This window comes from Chenopodium quinoa, unplaced genomic scaffold (genome assembly GCF_001683475.1).
Source record: "Chenopodium quinoa cultivar QQ74 unplaced genomic scaffold, ASM168347v1, whole genome shotgun sequence".
In the NCBI taxonomy this organism is placed as follows: Eukaryota; Viridiplantae; Streptophyta; class Magnoliopsida; order Caryophyllales; family Amaranthaceae; genus Chenopodium; species Chenopodium quinoa.
The window spans coordinates 262,048-282,251 of NW_018743212.1; the positions used below are offsets into that span (position 1 = coordinate 262,048).

The 20,204-nt window shown below is 34.3% G+C and overlaps 2 protein-coding genes across 3 annotated transcripts; one reads left to right on the top strand and one right to left on the bottom strand.

The window, feature by feature from the left end:
- Positions 1-358: 358 nt before the first annotated feature.
- LOC110734197 (metal-independent phosphoserine phosphatase-like) lies at positions 359-3,652 on the bottom strand. 2 transcript variants are annotated; one of them, XM_021914251.1, is made up of 6 exons: positions 3,518-3,652; positions 3,098-3,178; positions 2,183-2,311; positions 1,804-1,866; positions 1,095-1,219; positions 359-843 (listed from the first exon to the last, which is right to left on the bottom strand). In XM_021914251.1, the coding sequence occupies exons 1-6, from the start codon at positions 3,611-3,613 to the stop codon at positions 651-653; spliced, it is 687 nt and encodes a 228-aa protein (XP_021769943.1). In that variant the 5' UTR covers positions 3,614-3,652; the 3' UTR covers positions 359-650. The 2 variants fall into 2 exon arrangements, with proteins under 2 accessions (XP_021769943.1, XP_021769944.1); XM_021914252.1 differs by having other exon boundaries at positions 3,538-3,647.
- Positions 3,653-5,635: 1,983 nt separating this feature from the next.
- LOC110734111 (jasmonate-induced protein homolog) lies at positions 5,636-7,060 on the top strand. The gene is made up of 3 exons (XM_021914168.1): positions 5,636-5,686; positions 5,864-6,331; positions 6,518-7,060. The coding sequence occupies exons 2-3, from the start codon at positions 5,882-5,884 to the stop codon at positions 6,701-6,703; spliced, it is 636 nt and encodes a 211-aa protein (XP_021769860.1). The 5' UTR covers positions 5,636-5,686; positions 5,864-5,881; the 3' UTR covers positions 6,704-7,060.
- The last annotated feature ends 13,144 nt before the right edge of the window (positions 7,061-20,204 follow it).

Genomic DNA, 20,204 nt, shown 5'->3' on the forward strand with positions numbered 1-20,204 from the left:
TATAAAGGTTGTAGTTGCATACAATACCTAAATTATGGGAAAGCCAAAAGGGTCTGAGGCAATGCTTAGGCTTTCAGCTAAGCCAAAAAGATTTCAACTGTTTGAACTTTGCTATAGGAAAACAGTCAAGGCTGGTTTAAGGACAGAGTTTGGCTATACATGTCGTAATTCCACACTTTTAAGTGAACGATTTAGATGTCAATGAACGGTATCATTTATCAGAAAATTGGGTCATACTACGTTGCAACAAGAATCTACCCATGCTTTCACTGTGTATCACAAAATAATCTGGGTTGGTCTCTGACTCTTAAAGTAATACTCGCAAGAAATAAGAGCAAATTGTGTAAAAAATATTCTATTCATGTTCAATACTCGGTTTGACTTCATATATTATGGTACAGAAATCATACAGAAAGCTGACTTCCATACAAAAACTGGATAAACAGCTAAAAGAGCACATATCAAATCACCATATACAACTTATTAGAAGACTGACTAAATCATGTTGTTTCCCTTTTACAATAGGGTATTCAAAGGCAAAATGACAGCCAGATAGATATTGCAAGAAATATCCCAATAGGTTCTGCAGCAATAATACGAATGGTCCAAAGTATATCAACATACCCCTACATAATTGAGGAGATGTAGTTTCAAACCACGGATCGCAGCTCACCAGTTTCCAGGGCAAATTTCCGATGCTGTGACAAGACAGATGGAACTTTAACAGCTTCTAATCTTGCCAAATAACTACTGCAGCTGAATTCTTTATTTTCCTTAGCAGCATTGAGTATTGTCTGCAACATTTGGAGGGGATCACCATGGCTGACTATCAATATTGCACATCTGTGAAATTTCTGAGACTATTAGTTTCATATATTTGTATAACCCTGAATTATAAACAGTGACTCATTATATCATATACAAAGTATAAGAAATTGAATTCAGCACTCTAAGACACTATATTCAAGCAAATAATACTCAATTAGATGAAGACCAGAGATTAATGTCAGTAATAAAAGAACATTAAAAAAAATATAGTAAATAGGAAGTGCTCAAACAAAGAGAAGATAACAGGGATAATTTGGAGAAATTACCCTTCAAACATAGCCTCCATTTCTCCAATGGCCTTCAATAGACGTGAAACAACATCAGCAGCACTTTCTCCACCTTCTGGACGCTGGAATGGATCTTTCTCATCAAGCGCCCATATCTCTGGATACTAGTAGGAATATAAATTTAAGAATCAGGAATCCAGAAAATTAAAAAAAGATGACCTAGAATATTTTAAATCACACTCTTAAGAACTGAAACCAGCACCTGTTCACTGATTAATGTATACCACCGCTAACCCCATTTGGTGCATGTGATAGAAATTGTAAAGGCGGAAACCCTATGAGCTACACAATCGAGGTAGCCATACCAGATTCCTAAAGCCCCATCATGATTTAATTCTCCAGAAGTCTTAATTAATACAGCTTTAGATATTTATGGTGTAAACATTACAAAGGTTTTACATCAGCAGCATTTTTATCATCCCTGGTGTAATCATTAGAAAGGTTTACATCTTTATGGTGTAAGCTTCTCTTTGGCAAGAAAAATCTCTTTCTCATATATAGTTTATGTATAGAATTCCCATATAGGTTACTTTATCTTAGACAAAATTAGTTGATAAGGAAGTCTTTACAAAAAAAAAAAAAAATGACATGGGAGTTTATCTCCAACCATACACAGTAGGAGTGTGCAAAAAAAAAAAACAACCAAAAACTGTATGGCTGTATGAAGAACCAGAGATGCAAAACTTACCCGTTCATGTGATGAAAGCTCATATGAAGGGCCAAAGTAACGTTCCCGAAGATCTTCAAACACCTATTAAAAAATTGTAAAGTTAACAGCTAGAAAAAGGAAGGGCAGCAGAAATGCAAAGTTAAAACAGAGATCTGCAACTCAAAAAGTGAATTTAACCAGTAAAAATACATAATCAGTCTCAGATATATGTGCACCATATCAGTTATTATTCAGGTATTTTTTGTTTGGATAAACTATTTTACACAACAGCATACAGAACTTACAAATTTATTTGTTTGCCAAGTTTTAAATCCTTCGATGTAAATGACAGTCACATTAAACTTCCACAATCTTGCATGAAGCAGTATTTTATTTGTTAAAGTTATAGAGGGTGTACCTTGCATTGACTACCTTCAAATGGAAGATTCAAGACAGATGCAACCACTTTAGCAGTATGAGCTGTTCTAGCAAATGGAGAGTAACAAATGCGAACTTTTTCCAATGGAATATTAGCATCCTTCAAGTCCTGCACTTATGGACCAGTTTATTTGAGATTATGGTGATGGTGGTGAAGGAAGAACATAAATTCATAAAATATCAAAGAAAAAAATTCACCTTAAGGAATCATGTTTCCAATAGAGATCCACAAACAATTAAAGTGAAGGCTCCCAGACAGAAATTTTGCACAGCATGAGATTCAACTTGCGGTATCTTAATTTCTTAATTAATTACATGATTATGGGTGGGACACGAATCAGCAATCTCGACTCAATAATCTTTGAAGTAAACCTAAAAATACAGCACAAACAGAAATGACTAATATATACTTGTATTATGGTTATAGTGGTGGAATTGCAGTGTTACTGTGTAAGATATTAATAATCCACCAATAAAACGGAACAAATTAGTTGCGTTCCAACTTAAATATCCACCGATGTTGATCACAATGTCTTCATTGCTTACTGCCTCACTCTAGTCTCTACTCTTTAGAACTTTTCATCATCCTCTAAGCTAACACATATGCAGGGCAATCATGCTCATTTTTGACAGAAAGTTGCAATCAAATTTCTCAAAAACTAAAGCATGAATCCCATAAGTGAATTAATAGCTTTTCAGGAAACTTCTTCGGTACATGTGAAACATTTGCTACCCTAATGGAATCTATTTCCCATAAGTTGGTGAATTCTTTATCTAGTTGTTTGGATTAAGAGTTGGAATTACAATGACTACAAATTCAAATGATACAACAATGATAAACGAGACGACGTGCACTTCCTATGATTACACAGCACTGAAATTGGAGTAAAACTACCTTTTGGAATTGCTCCCCAGCCAATTGGGCTTGTTTAACACCCAACTCTGCCAACTGATACTCTGGAAGTACCCCATTTTCCTGTGTGTTAATCAATCATCAGCCAAATCATAAATAAGCCATAAACAGTTTAATGCTACCATAACAAGCAGAATTTAAGCAAAAATCAAGAATTTTTTTCGAGAATCCATGAAATAGATGATAAACTTTTCAACCCTAATATCTAAACATGATTAACCAATCAACAGTCAAATTAAATAAATTAAGCAGAACCCATCTACAATTACATCTCAATGTATAAGTTTAGTAAATAACGGAGAATATTAAAAGAAATAATAACAAATGAATCGAATTGAGTAACACAAATATGATAAATAAATTAAATAAAATGTGGGTATTGAAGAAGGAAGAGGAAGGTACCAAAAAGGAAACAATGAGACCTTTCTGATTAGGGATGCTTTTGCCATGTCTAAGAATCCAGTATTTGTTCTTCAACAATGAAGAAGAAGCTGCCATGTCCCCAGTTCCCTTCGTTTTGTTTGCTGCTTTGTTTTGCTGTCGCTGTGTTGTAAATTATGATCGGGCTATAGGTGGCCATGGGCCGGGCGGGTGTTTCGGGCAGGGAGTTAAAGTTAGGCCTGTTCACGGATCGGATATCCGATCCAAAATTTGACTCGGATATCAGAAATTGTTATCCAAATCCGATTTAAAAATTTCAGATATCCAAAATTTTCAGATCGGATGCTTCGGATATCTATTATTCAATATTAAGTAAAATTGATTATGATTACTTTTTAAATTTCACTGATTTTACCCCTAAGTTGTACAACATATTTTAACAAAATAGTAGTCCTTTTGCAATAAATATCATCATCAAATATATTAAGAATATTATAGTAAGTTAATAATATAGGGTTAGTTTTATATCAACAATTTAAAATTTTTATATATATTTCACTATTTTAGGCTTTATATTTAAGATATCGGATATCCGAAATTTTGAAAATCAATATCCAAATCCGCATCCGATATCTGCTTTTTCGGGTCGGTTGCGGATCGGATTATCGGATTTTCGGATAGTTTTGTACAGGCCTAGTTAAAGTATAACACTTAAAGTATAAAAATACGGAGAGAGAATGCATTAAATTATTTTATTTATGTCAGGCATCAAGCCATCAATAATATGAGTAATTTTCTTTTTTTTTTTTACTAACTAGATATTTAACGTATTTTTGTTTTAAAAATATACTACGCATTTAGTTTAATATATGTTGGGTAATTGGGTACCCAACCCATTCCGGTTCCAAAATACTAAGAATTGAAATTGAAATCAATTGCAACCGGTTCTTTAGTTTATTTCCCGGAATTAAAACCAACTGGTCCAATTTCGAACACGCCAATTCCTAACATCAGGCTCCTGAAATTTTGGCTCATCTCTGATTAGTAGTTACCGTTACACATACACCAACAACCAATTAGTTATTTCCAAAATGTCACTTGCACTAAACAATTATGACTTTAAATTTCAGTTTCTTTTATAATTATTTGTTCCGACCTTAGCTCGTGAGCACAAGCGCACAGCGTATATAGTGGGATTTCAACAATATACATAGTATACTACATAAATGCAAATATACAAATACAGGCTAAGGCAGGCCGTATTAATTAAAAAAAGAAGCTTATGGTCAAAAAAAAAAAAAAAAATTAAGAAAGAAGCTACTGTTTGTACACATTAATTTATCAAGAAATAAATATTGTTTTAATTTTATTTATACTACGGATAATTAGACTATTAGCCATAATCCCTTTGGATTTTTAATACCCAAGCCTTAAGAATTTTTGGTAAACAATTGAAAATTAATGTTCTATAAACAATACAAAGTATATAATTTAAGAATATTAGCTATTCCAAATTTATACCACCTTATATCTTGTCTGAGTAAATCAAAGAAGTTTTAAAACAGTAATTTTAATTAGCTCAAAACAAATTTAATTAACATCACAATGGTATTGCATGGACTTTTTAAAAGGATATGAGGAACAATACAAAATGTTTTGTCCCAAAGTAATTACCATATTCGACATCATAAAGCCAAATTTTGTGCATTTCAAACTTGAACTTAAACTATTACATGCAGAGTACTCCATATATAAATACATATATATGTTGTCAAATGGTATCTTGATAAATTTGTTTCAAAGTATTATCAACAAACCTTTTTCATAAAATTAATGGACACAAAAGAAATTCAGTGAACTTAATTGATCGATTGAACATAATTACATAATATAGAGAATAGTATTTAAAATCATGACTTAAATCAAGGAAAATGTTATGTTACAAATATGACTATATCAATTTATTATATTGACTTCAGCACTTCACATTTTTTAATACCACGTATTTGCAATGATGTCAAATTTATTTATTTATAATGCTTTTTGATGTGCCAAAAGTACCCTACTATCAAGTCTATAAAAACCCACAGAGAAAACTAGTATACATCATCAAAATCGCATTAATTAGCTATCTTCAACGAAGCACATACACTTTTTCGAGTCAAGCTCTATAGTCTTTGTGTAGTTGAGGTAATTTCTTCATTTGTCTATCTATTGTATGTTCTTTATTACAATTCCGCTTTTTCTTTTTTCTTACAAATATATATGTTATACCCTTTCGTTACAAATAATCATAAACAGATCATAATATAGGTAATTTGTTATATAATGAATAAATAATAATGCATGTATGAAATAACGTTACAGTTAAGCTAAGCTAAGGAAATGTCAGGATCATCAACTGAAAGTGAGATGATGAAGGGGGAAGAAGTGCACCTGAACGACGAGGAGATAGTGACTCTAGATGAGATGATAGAGAAAGGAGAGAGTTGGTGCCTCGCTGAGGATGTCGTAACTAAATCCGTTGCTGTCGTTGCTAAACAAGAGGGCCTAGACAAGAATGAGGTTTCATTAAGTTTGACGGCTTTAGCAGGCACCTTGAAGAATTTGACAAAAGGACCCTTGGAAATTACTGATGATCATCATCGCAGGAAATGGGATGGATACTTTGTCAAAAGGTGTCCAAGTCCTCTTACTAATCTAGGTTACTTTGTACAAGCAGCCGTCGGGGCTAAGGGAGCCGCAGCAGGGGTGCTGTACACGGGCAGGAATCGCCGTGGTGATCCTTGTGGCTGGCTTCTTGCTTGGTCAGACTCCAAGGCCAATGGATTGAGGGTAAGACACTAACGATTAGACATTTTCTGCTCACACTTTAAGTCAAATCGTAACTTAATATGTATATGCATCTTGTTAGTTTTTTTTTTTTTTGTTGACGAGATCTTGTTAGCTTATCTTATAGGAGTACTTCATCCGCTTATTTTTAGTTGCAGTATTTTGACTTGTACGTTTATTATTGGTCAGATTTATGCAAGGTGTGGCCTTGAAGCCAAATTCAAGAACCTCGACTGGGACAATGATATTAAGCCCAAGTTGGACGTTGCTGGTTCCTCAGTTAATGTTCATGACAATGAGACCGGAACCTCGGTGATTGGAAAAATAGTTGGCTCTAGCGGCAAAGATCTACTTGTTGCAGCCTTTGCTGGTTAATATTATGCTCTATCACATACTCATCAATCATCATCAGTTCCTAAGCACCGTTAGTGGAAGAAATTATGCGTATATCTCTATCACATACGATAAAACTTTCCATGTTTTACTGTTTTTCGAGTTGCTGGTCTGATTTGTAATAAGAGCTTGTCAAGCTCACTTTGTTGCATTAATTGTTTTTGTCCTGCTTTAAATTATAATTGTAATTTCTTTGACGACTTTGAGCTTTCCTGATGTCAAAAGAAATATAAATAAAATTACTAATAGTAATTTAGTAGATCGAGTAGATCCTTTATCGATATCGATCATCTACTCCTTTGCTACTAAGCATTGTGTACTAAATTATTGATAATAATATTTCAGTTTTCAATTCAGATTATCTTATAATCTTGTAAGTCTGTAACTATCTTATACTCCTGTAAGACTGCTCCGGGTCAAGAAATCAATTTTTTTCGGTCTTTGGTCCGGTCCGGTCTACACCATATAAAAACAGGTCTTAGACCTGATCTCAGTTTTTTTTTTTTTTTTTTTTTTTTTTTTTTTTTTTTTTTTTTTTTTGCTTATAACTATGCTTACAATCTTTAAACATAATTAAGAATATTCTTAATAAGTTAGGAAAACTATAGATGTTTGAGTTTTTTTTTACTCATATTTAAATTATTGCTCCACTTTTCTTTAGCGACCATATATAAATAATAATTGCCCATTTAACCTTTTTTTTTCATTTTTTTTTGAAACTTTAAACAATATTCTACTATTTTCCTCCCCACTAGTGATCCCATTATATTATATCTTAATTTTTTAAGGTGCTCTCTCCTCTAGGAATGGCAACGGATCGGATTCGGGTCAGATGGAGCTTCACCCGCATCCACCCGAATCCACCACCCGCTCCACCCGATCCACCCGTCACCCGCAAAATCCATCACCCGCATCCGACCCATCCGTCATCCGCGGGTGAAACGGGTGGATCAGATGCTTAGCGGGTGATAATTATAATAATCCCCACTCTAACTATCTAATATATTATTTATTAAAAAAACCTTTTATCCAATGTTAAACTTGAATAATAAATAATTTATTATCTTCTAATTCCAAACTTTAGCAATAATCAAACACAAAAAAAAAAAAAAAAAAAAAAAAACATGCAGAATATACATATATAGGAGTAGTGCAGTATATATTAGATGGGGGATTTTATATTTTTGTAAAATAAAATATAATAATTTTTACAAACAATTTTTTTGTAGAAATATATATACATATTAGAATATATAAGGTCAAAAACATATGTATATATATATTTGGATGGATGGCGGGTGATAAACGGATGATGGATTGGGGTGATGGATGAAACGGAGCTCCACCCGAATCCGACCCGATACGTCACCCGCTTCATCCATCACCCGCCTTTCATCCATTTAACGCAGATTTTCGTCCGTTTATTTATATCGGGTGGATCGGATTTGCGGATATCCATTTAAAATTGCCATCCCTACTCTCCTCCCCATTTATACTCACTTTTGGTTTTTCAAATTTTTCTATTCTTCAACTAATCCCATTTCAATCATAAAATAATATTTTCTACTATTCTTTCTAAAACTCCGAGTTTAGAGAAGTGATGCAATTAATTAAATACAGTGGAAATGTCTAATCATTGCAAATAATATGAAAATGAGGTAGTATATATTTTAGTATTTCATAATAATAATTAAATTTTTTTGACAAGTATAAAAATGTATTCTAGAACCGATACAAACTAGTTTGCTCGGTTCGGGTTTTCGACCGGTTTTGTCTATCTATACCATTTCATTTTTTACCAGGCCATTAATTTCAATTAGTCTATTTTTTTGTGCTAATTTCAAATAGCCTACTCCGTAGGATCGCAGATTAGTGCTTTAGAGTAAAGGGGGGAGGTATGGGAATCCCTCCACTCCCAAGCATTTTGTAGTTAGTGGGGCTCGAACTTGTGACCTCAAAATCACAAGGTAAGTTCCCCACCAACTCCACCAAACTTCGTTTGGTGTAGTTGATAGTTATTGTCTATTAACTTTGAAAGTTTGAAGTCATCTTATTTATTTTATACTCGTACAATTATACTTCGTAAAACATTTCAACATATCCAAAACTTCTTGAGTAAGTGTAGCCCACTATCATGTATGGTCATATGGAAAACAATGACCTACCGCCGTTGAGAAAAAAGAAAAAAAAAAAGAAAAAAAAAACAATCGCCAATTGTGTTGGAAAAATATCGTTTGCTAATTTGATACAATTATTATAAGTACAAGACAATTATTAGAATACCAATATTGTTTGGTTGTTTCAATAGTATTTAAGTTTAATAAAACATTACACAATTACGTGAATTCCAAGCATTTTACTTTGACAACGCGCGTATATTTGAATGATTGTTCAAACTTGAAAATGTTGAAGTCGTTTTATATTTACGTAAGCTTTTATGTTGGATTTCGGGAAAACTCCTCAATATGGAGTGTGTATCATTGATCAATATATATACAGTGTTACAATTATAGTAAACCTCGTACAATAAGGATACATAATATCTACAAATATTATCCTAATCTGTGACAAATATCACTACTAGAAAACAGGCCATTTCCGACGGAAAAATTCCGTCGGAAACACCCTGAAATCCGTCGGAAAACCCGTTTCCGACGGAAATTCCATCGGAACAGGTTGTCGTAAACCCATTTGTAGGAAAAACGGCCTTTTCCGTCGGAACAGAGTTTTCCGACGGAATTCCGACGAAATTTTCTCGTCGGAAGAGGAGTTCCGGCCACCGGAAAGTCCGTCGGAAATTTTCGACGGACTACAAATCCGCCGAAAACTTCCGACGGAAATTCCGTCGAAAACAGCATAAAAAAAAAACAAAAAAAAAAAAAACAGCACCACCACCTTCAGCCACCCAATAACCCTTTTCAACACCACCAGCCCAAACCGGCCCACGCCCACACCCACACCCACCACCACACCTAACCACCTCCAACCCACCCATGCACACCCACACCACGCCTAACCCCACACCACCTAAACCACATTCTGACAGCCACCACCTTCACCCAGACCACCGCCACCCAGAATAAAAAAAAAAAAACAAAAAAAAAACGGAAACAGATCTAATAAGCAAATTAAATAATACAAAATTGAATATACAAAATCAAAATAAAAAAAATAATAAAAAAAATAAAAAAATAAAAAAAAACAGATCTAATACTCAAACATAAAAATTGAATATACAAAAATCAAAATCAGTAAAAAAAAAACTCAGAAATTCAAAATAAAAGCCAAAAAAAAAAAAACCAAATCACAAATAAACCCACGAATTCAAAATTAACTCACAATACTAAATAAAAATAAACATACCTTTTGAAATTTCATCTTTATTGGGTTTAAATGGTCAAACTCGACCATGAAAATTCCAGATCTGGAATTTTCAAGGTCGAGTTTGAACAAAAAAACCATAAACTTTGAATGAGAGTGGTGGTGGTGTACGGTGAGCACGGTGCTGGTGGAGGTGACGTCCGGTGAGCACGGTGCTGGTGGTTGTGTTGAAGAGAAACGTGAGAAGAGGAGGGCGAGGAGAGGAGAAGAGAAACGTGAGAGAGAATGGATAAATATTCCGTCGGAAATAGACCTATTTCTAGTAGTGTATTATCACACTACAATATCTATCACACCCCCGCAGTCATAGTGGGAGGAGGTCGTACGCTAAGACTGGATCTAAAATCCAAAAATAAGTCTCGTGGCAAACCTTTTGTGAAAATGTCCGCAAACTGAGATCTAAAAGGAACATGTAGAACCCGAACTTGACCCAAAGCAACCTTTTCTCGAACAAAATGAATATCCATCTCCACAAGTTTGGTGCGCTGGTGTTGTACCGGGTTGCCAAAAAGGTAGACAGCACTGACATTATCACAATAAACAATAGTAGCCTATCGAAGAGGGCAATGTAACTCAAGTAAAAGATTATGGAGCCAGCGTGCCTCAGAGACAACATTTGCGACGCCTTGATATTCTGCTTCTGAACTCAATTTAGATAAAGTATGCTGGCGCTTAGATGACCAAGAAATGAGGTTGTCCCCAAGAAAGCAACGATAACCCGATGTTGAACGACGGGTATCGGGACAACCTCCCCAGTTAGCGTCAGCGTTAGTAATCAAACGATGAGGAGCAGATGGATATAAATGCAAGCCATGATCAATGAACATAACGCAGAATGCATTTCAATGCATCATAATGAGATTTCCGGGGATCATGCATAAAAAGACACATCTGTTGTACCGCATAGGCAATATCTGGCCTAGTGAAAGTGAGATACTAATTTAAAGAGCACCGGCTAAACTGCGATACAAAGTAGGATCTCGAAATGGTGGCCCCATTTCTGCTCTAAGTTTGGACTTAGTGTCAACTGGAGTAGCTGCAGGTTTACAAGAGCCCATACCTGCGCGCTCTAAAATCTCCTGTGCATACTTTACCTGTGAAAGTAGCAAATAAGAAGAAGTACGGGTCACCGCAATCCCTAAAAAGTAGCTCAATAGACCTAAATCAGTCATCATCTAAAAATACATATAGAATTGTAGATATACAATATTACAATTTACTCGTACAATTCATACAACCCGGCCTAGCTTGAAAGTCTAGCAGTATTTTTCTTTCTTTAAAATCAAATTGCAAAAGTTTTCTTTGAAGTAATTTACCAGTTTATGTTATAATTAAACAAATTGGAAAAATCAAATTTGAAAATCTAGCTGAAATTTTTTCTAACAAATTCGATCATTTATAATTACTTTACCACATACTAATTGCAATTTATCAATTTGAAAGTCTAGCAGTAATTTTTCCTAAGCTAACAAATTGAAGGTTTTTAATTTTTTTAATGGTACGGTTTATGTATGGTTTAATTATTTTAATTATTTATCAGTTTATGTTATCTAATTTGATTCTCAAATTATGAGCTTATGAGGATAGCAGCAATTAAAAAAAAAAAAAAAAAAGAAGTATGTTAATAGTAATGAAAACGAACAATGGAAGTATTAAGTTTGTAAATTGGCCGATTGAGAGAATTGTCTTCAGAGTTGGTGTTTCTTTATCAATGCGCTAGAATATTCATAATTGCTGAACGGTTAAATTTAGGCAGCTTCTTGTTTACTTAGACAAAATATATACGACACTCCGTACTACGTATATAGCATTATTATTGTACAAATATACGCTTATCCTTTTAAAGAACAATAATCGTATTTGTTTTTTTTTTTTTTTTTTTTTTTTTTTTGGGTAAAATGAGAAATATAAAAAGGATATTGAATTGACTATAATCATAACGACTTACAAACTTGACATTTATTTTATTTGCTGCAATGTGTAGTTGTGTACATTGTCATAAAATATTCAGATTCATAAACTAATAAGTCTATAGTAAAACCTTCGCCAAATACGTATGCATTTTTTTTTTTTTTAAAGTCTATAAAAACCCACACGGGTCTTGTAATTGTTCATCAACAACGTTGATCTTATTACCTTACTTTGCAGTCCTTGAGGAGCATACACTATTTATCGAGGTACTTTTTTTCTTCCTTTTGTCCTTGGTATGTATACTTCAATTCAACGAAGTCTAATATTTCTCAAAAAAAAAAAAAAAAAAAAGTGTAATATTTCTCCAAATTCTCCTTAATATATAATTTTCATTTCGATGAATTTCTGTTTGACAAATAAATATTACAAATGCTTAATATGAAACTTGTTAGGAAATAAACTAAACTTACCAAATAACAACGAGATTTGTTTTGGGAAAAGATATGATATATCTTTTATTTATTTGTATCTTTTATGCTTTCCTATATAGATGAGGATTGTAATTAGGAAAATAGATAGATTTTAGGTATGTATATCAATCTAGGATTATTTAGGCTTGGGGAGCAAGTAAAATATCCTAATTGATGTGGGTTTCTAGATTAGCCTTATAAGAGGGTTTAGGCTTACTAGAAAATTAAGATGATTTAGTGATGGTTCAAGATGGTTCATCAATGATGATTTATTGAAGAGAAAAATCATGGTGAAAAGACGATGATTTAGTGAAGAGGAAAATCATCAAGAGGGTTATTGTCTATTTTATTATTGTATTTTGCTATTTATTTTATTTTGTATTAGAGGATGAGTTCTCAAATTGTTCCATTGCAAACATCCGTTATAACAAAACTCGTAAGATCCTTACATTGATTACAATTGACTTGTTGTCCTAATGGTTATTGAATGTATGTATTTCGAAAAGTGATGAGCATAGTTCGTTGTATGTGTTTAAAAGTCTTTAAATTAAGTCTGTTACCTTAAATTTATAACTAATTTGGTAAATATTCAAATTGTACTGTGTGACATATATTCAAACAGATCGAAGATAAACAAGAAAAAATGGCATCAACAACAACCCAGCCCGAGGAGGAAGTGAGTGTCGAATTGAGCAGCCAAGAGAAAGCGGTTTTAGATGAAATGATCAAGGACGCGAAGAACTCGTGTCTCTCCGAGAAAATAGTAAACAAGTGACGTGCCATGATTGCTGAAAATGAAGAACAAAACACGACCGTGGAAAGTGGCATATCACCAGTGACCGCCTTAAAGAATCAGACAAATGTAACCTTAACCGTTCTTGATTCGAAGCCATGGGCGGGGATCATTGTCAAAAAATATCCAGATCCTCTAGATAGAATTGGCCTCTTTGCGCAAGGTTGCGTATGGTATAAGGGCATTAAGGCGGCGGTGGTGTATACCGGCGAAAACAGTGCTGGTGTTGAATGTGGATGGCTTCTTGCTTGGGCTGACTCTAAGACCAAGGGAAGGAAGGTAAGTTCATAATAATCATTACAAAATTTTAAAGATCAATTCTTGTTTTATTAATGTATGTACGTTAGAAACCAAAACCTTGATATTCCTCTAAAGTTAATGATAGAGTATATAAACCAATCTTGAGACTGCAAGCAACTTAATTTTTTTGGTGGAGATGGTCATTTTATGATTATTTTTATTTTTTATTCCTTAAGGTTAGTGTATTGTACAAATTCAATAAAGTCAAAGGTTAGTCAAATCAATAAATTAGATTGACCAAATTACAAAATTTAAAATTAATTGATGAGTTAAATTGAACATAGCCTAACATGTACCTATGTATCTATTTTGTATAAATTGGACATATTTACGCCAAGTGTGGCCATAAAAGCAATTTCGACTGTATTGATTGGGGACATATAAAAGATAAAATTGAAGAAAGCTTTGCCAGTAGTTAGGGCTCATGACAGCAATACTGGAACTTCAGTGTATGCTACAATATTTGGCGTGGAGTCGGTAGTATCAACTGAAGATGCGGTTGTTGGAGTCTGCACTGGTTAAATTAACAAGCTCCCTGCTATGATCAACACAATTAGCAATTGATCTGAATAGTAGATCAATCTGCTTGTTAGTCTGTTATTTCGTTCTAATATGGTATTTATTTATGTCGAATTATGAGGGCCATTATTATGTAAAGTTCTTGTTGTAAAAAAATGCAAGTGTCTATATATCTACCTTGTATTTGTTGGTTTTCATATTCTTAATCAAATAAAAAAAAAAAGCCCCCTTGAGTTTTTCCCTACATGATGTTCTTTGTAGTGTTTATTCATATGTAATTAAGAGTAACGCCTTATTATATTCCTCAAATCGAATTAGGCTAAATAAGGCTATGTTCAATTCACATAATTTGATCCAATTTTAATAATTTGTACATATTATTAAAATTATTAGCAAAAATGATGAGATGTCATTAGATTTGTATCAATTTGTACTTTCAAACATAAAATTTTAATAATTTATAAATTACGAAAATAAAAATATACAATGAAAACTAGACACAAATTAAAAGATAAAATCTCATCTGATTATTTATGAAATAAGCTGAACTTAACTGATTATTTAGATACTCTTAAATGTTGATTTTATACTCGTATAAGATCTACATTATTAGGGCTCACCATATCCGCGTGTCACCAATATATTGGGTAAAAAAAGGAACAATAATAATATTAAAAAAAAAAAAAATTGAACCTGAAACTAACCCAATCAGCCCCACCACACCTTTGCCATCCCCTACCCCACCACAACCACAACCCCATCGTCGACGTCGACCCCACCCCAACCCACCCTTAGCACCCTCTTCCCTACCCTACCCCACCCCGTCAGGGCGGCACCCTTCTGACCCACCCAAGAACAGAGGGTCGGAGTAATAAATTAAACTCTAATCCACGAAAATTTTATAATATTAATAACTACTCTTTGTTTCATCCAATCAGTTTCGTTTAAGATTACTCCCTCTGTGTTTAATTAAATGAAACATTTTACTTTTTTGGCCGTATTTTAATAAATAAAATGTTTCCTTTTTTTTTTTTTAGTAATTTCTTTTTATTTTTTTTAATAATATTCTCTCTATTTTTTGGTCCTCACAAAAACCCCTCAGTTTCTTCTCTCTCCTCAAACTTGTACCCCACTACCTATTACGTTGTATTTTACTAAATTCAACTAACTTCTTAAAATTCCGTGAAAGTCCAAATTTAAACATAGAGTGAGTATTACTCAACCTAATTATTGCATCGACTATCAATCTATTATATTGACTTGGAATAAATGGCATTAGCTTAGCAAGGTAATGGGCTACAACGTTGCCATCCCTTTCAACATGAGACCATAGAAAAGACTATGAGATCAACATGTAATCATGATAATTGCACCAATTTGGGGAAGGTCAAGCTAACAGACTATGAGATCAACATGTAACCATGATAATTGCACCAATTCGGGGAAGGTCTGTTGCGGGGTTTTTTGGAATCCCTCGGGATACAGGTCGTGAATACAGCCGGATGGTCTTGGACACCTGCAACGGAATATATATTCGCCTCCAACGATCAAGTTATTGATCGGAAAATGAAGGAATTTAGAGAGAGAAAGTATAGAGAAGTTAGAGCAGATTGCTTATGCAATAAATGAGATGTCTCTATCCACCCCGCACATCATAAATAATGATTGGGTTATTTATAGGGGTGGGAATGTGTGCCATCTAGGGTTTGATGACCTAAAATAGTGTGCTCTGATAGGCGGCGCAATCAGGTAGCTAGGGACAAGTATCCTATGGGGCGCCGTTTTAGCGCCTTTCTCGGGTTTTGGGCCTTCTGATGTAAGGAGGCCTTCTCTCATTCAGGTGTTATTTTTGTTTTCCACGTGTCATCTTCCTACTGGGACACGTGTCACCCTTTAACTAGGCCACGTGTCACTATGGGATTGGACTACGTGTTGGGGAATTTTTTACCTTAAACAAGGTCAAGCTAGCTAAGAGTTGTGAGGACTAATGTTAAGAGCTATCAATTGGAATTGAAGAGTTATCTCCTAATCATCAAGGTAGGTTTCCTCTAAGAATGAAAAATCAATAGAATCACAAATCAAACCATCAATAATTACAAATTCAAAATCAAGTGGTCATGTCAAATGAATTCACAATGCAATCTACTTTAGTCATAAAGCATAATCATAATAAACACATGCAAACTTCCATTAATTAATTTAATCTCAACAATCAATCAACCAAAATCCCAAAATTAATCACAATAATCAATGAAGGATGCTTTACCCAAACTCTAGCAAGCAAACTACTCACTAGGAATCATCATCAATCTAAACAAATAATCTAAAGCATGAATCAATCAAAATTGAAGAGCAACTAATCTAATCAAAGCATTAATCAACAAAACTAAATCAAATAAGTAATCAAAGAAAGCAATAAATGTGAGATAGACTGATAGAGTAAGAAATGTTCATTAAATAGTTGAGAAGATATCCAAAATAATTGTCACACTTGATTATTCAATCTCTCAATTCTCCATTGAAATCCCTCACTTTTCCTATCTAAAACTACTCCTAATCTAAGCCTAATCTAAAGAGAGAATCTCTCAACCTAAGCCTAATTATGAAATAAATTAATTGTTGAATTTTTTTCGATTATTGATTCAACACTTAACATCAAAAACCGTTGCAAATTAAAAATGCCCTAAATTAACAACAAATTAAACAAAAGGACTAACTACATTACCTTCTTGATTGTTTCATCCTAGCACCATTAGTGAGTTGCATCAACTCTTGAGAAGATTTGATTTCGTCACTCAATACTTGATCAGTATCTCTCACTAGTAGAAAAAACGTCATTTGTAACTAACAAAAACCGGCCTTTTGTTACTAATATCGTCCGATACAGATACAGGGGTTACAAATACTAAAGGCTTTTGTAACCAACAATGTTAGTTATAAACAATAGGTTTTTCGTAACGGACATTATAGATGTTAGTTACAAATAATAGGTTTTTTGTAGCGAACATTATCAATGTTAGTTACAAATAATAGGTTATTTGTAACGGCCATATTCCCTATCCGCTACCAATACTCCTATATGTTGCCTATTTTTCCCATTATTTGTAACTAACATTTCAAATGTCCGTTACGATTGTATGGATATTTGTAACTGACAATAATACATATTGGTTACAAAAGTGTGTTTCAGTAAAAGAAAAAATCAGCAGCATCCCCTCTATATAATGGACATTCCAATTTATGATTGAGGAACCTGTATAATGCCCCTATACTTTAATATGTATAGTACACCTTCACATTCATATCATTCACCAATAAACAAATCTACCACAATAAACTTCATACAAAATACATTCATTCATCAATGAACCCATTCACCATCCATAACTGATCTCTTCCACAATTAATAACTAAGTATCTAAAATCTAACTAATTAAACTACATTGTAACCAATAAAAGTGAAAATACATATATGTCTTCGATCAAAATATACCTAAATAGGTTCCTTCGACATGTATTTTCTTCTAAAGAAATTTTCCCATTGTTCTCAAATGGCATTTAGCTCATTTTCATCGTAGGCCGTTCTCCTTGCACAATATACCTTCAAAGTACAACTAGTTAAATAGAATTTCAAATACTTTGTAGATGCATGGTTCCTGGATGTAGCCATCCGAATTTTCCTGCATACTAAATCCTACAATATCGAATAGTAATTATGTTGTAATAATGATTACACAAAAAGTCTTAGATGACATAGAATCACTCATTATTCATTACAACCAAAATATATGCCTATAATTAGCTATAATAACAGTAAACGCTATAGAGCCACAAACAACAGAATTTAGGAACGCATCAGCTCTATAGATTAGCTCTCAATGTCTCTGCGTATGTGATTTGGAGAGAAATGAACACAGTAAGTTCCAAAAGTGTTAACAGAGTTTGGAGCGAGTAATTAATTTGGTTAATTAAAGCTTCTATCTACCTTAGAGATTGCTAAGAAAAAAGAGCAAGAGAAATAGAGGCTTGAATAGTTGGCAGAGACTAGTCGTTTGAGACGAAATAGACAACGAAGCCGTAGGAGCCACAGTCGATCCCCTTAGAGGTAGCTTATTATATATTTTGATCTAATTTTTTCATCGAAAATTTCCTTTTATTATGATCTTAGAGTCAATTAAGCAAAGTTTTTACCTTAGGATCAGCTTGAAAAAATAAACCGTTTTGTGAAATGCCCTTTATAATTCTTTTCATGAAGTGCCAACAGGGACAGTAGAAGGGGGAAAAGCAGAAGATAGGGAGCAGTAAAATGGGAAATAGTAGAAAGGGGGAGCATGAGCATGGGAGCAGCAGAAGGGGTGCAGTAGCAGCTGCTAACATACAATGACATATCATTTGGTAGCACCAGAATTCAGAAGCAAATGCACAGACTAGTAGTATCGAATATTGAAGACATGCAGGTGGTTCATAAGATATTATGGAAAAAGGCAAGGAAACCAATTGCCAAGGCTAAAATACAGTCTAATACTCCCTCGAAAGATAGGGTTGCGCTCTCGAGAGAGAAAGAAGGGTTCGATTGTTCTCCGGCGTTTTGGCCGACGATTTAGCTTTACAGTACTCCTCTCTCAAGATTGGGGATGAGGAGGGTGATATTATCGATTTAGGCGATGTGGATTGTACTGATTCGAACGAGAATTCAGACCTTTTGCTTGTAGGGCGCTTATGTACTGAACGCTCATACAATGTTGAAGCGTTTAAAAGAACGATGTTGAAAGGTGTGGAATCTGGCGAATAGGATGGTGATTAGGGTTCTTAGCCCTAACCTGTACGCTTTCCAATTTTTTCATTGGAGGGATAAAGAAAAGGTCTTGAATGGACGTCCATGGTGCTGGGAAAACCATCTTCTTGTACTACGTGAGGTGATTGGGGATGAACAACCTGATCGAGTGCAACTTACCCAATCTCCTTTCTGGATTAAGGTTATTAATTTGCCCTTTACTGTCGATCAAATGCTTATGTGAAGGCGGTTACATCAAACTTGGGGGAATTCATGGAGATTGAGGAGGATTCTCTAGGGCTTAACAGATATAGAAGAGCGAGGATAATAGTTGATGTTGAAAAACCGCTGCGAAGACATCAATGGATGAAAGACAAAAAGGGAAATGAGGTTAGGGTGGAATTTAAATACGAAAGACTCCCATACTTCTGTTTTGCGTGTGGGATTATCGGTCATTCGGAGAAGGACTGTGTGGCTATCTCTGAGGAGGACAAACTGAAAAGGCTAGGGTGGGAGCTTTTCTTGCGTGTGTTGCCAAGGAGTAGTTGATGATGAAAATGTGAATTCTCCTACCCCTATAACCGAAGCTTCTGATCTTGCCGGTATGAAATTGGTGGAGAAGCAGGTAGCAAATAAAGTTGGGGTGGTAATGGCTCATGGCCATAATGAAGTAAGTGGGGTCGGTTTGCTTGAAAAAAGTAGTGAGCAATTTGTTTTCTCGAGTGGTGTAGCTATTGCACAAGTTCAAAGCAGGAAACTCAAAAGATTGCCTCGCTCTTAAGCCCGTGACAATGTTGCTATGGAGACAGATGACTTGGCGGCCTCTCAACAGCCCGGTAAGCGTAAAATTGAGTCTTGTAATGATTCTGCTAATCAGATGGATGTTGGGGGAGGAAGATAAAGAACTAAAGGCATTGATGATGATTGTGTTGGGGTGGAGTCCACTCAAGTAGTGGAGGTTGGGTGCTAGTGTGCTACCAATCCCGCGAACACCAATGAAAATACTTAGCTAGAACTGCTTTGGGCTTGGCAACCCATTGTCAGTTAAAGCTCTCTAGGATTGGCGTTGGAGAGATCGACCAAATATTGTCTTTGTGATGGAAGCAGTACTAAGCATATACTGAGTTTTGTTTGCAATTTAGGAATGATTTTTTCATTTTTGTATATATATGTATAGATATTATCATCTTTAATATACAGGTTTATGATTATATACCATTATGGATTTATGGGTTGCTATAATTATAAAGGAAACTATGGTAAAATTTAGTAATATGTCATATTGGATCTTATGTATGTAATTGGCTAAATCGAGGTAAGAATACTATTACAAAA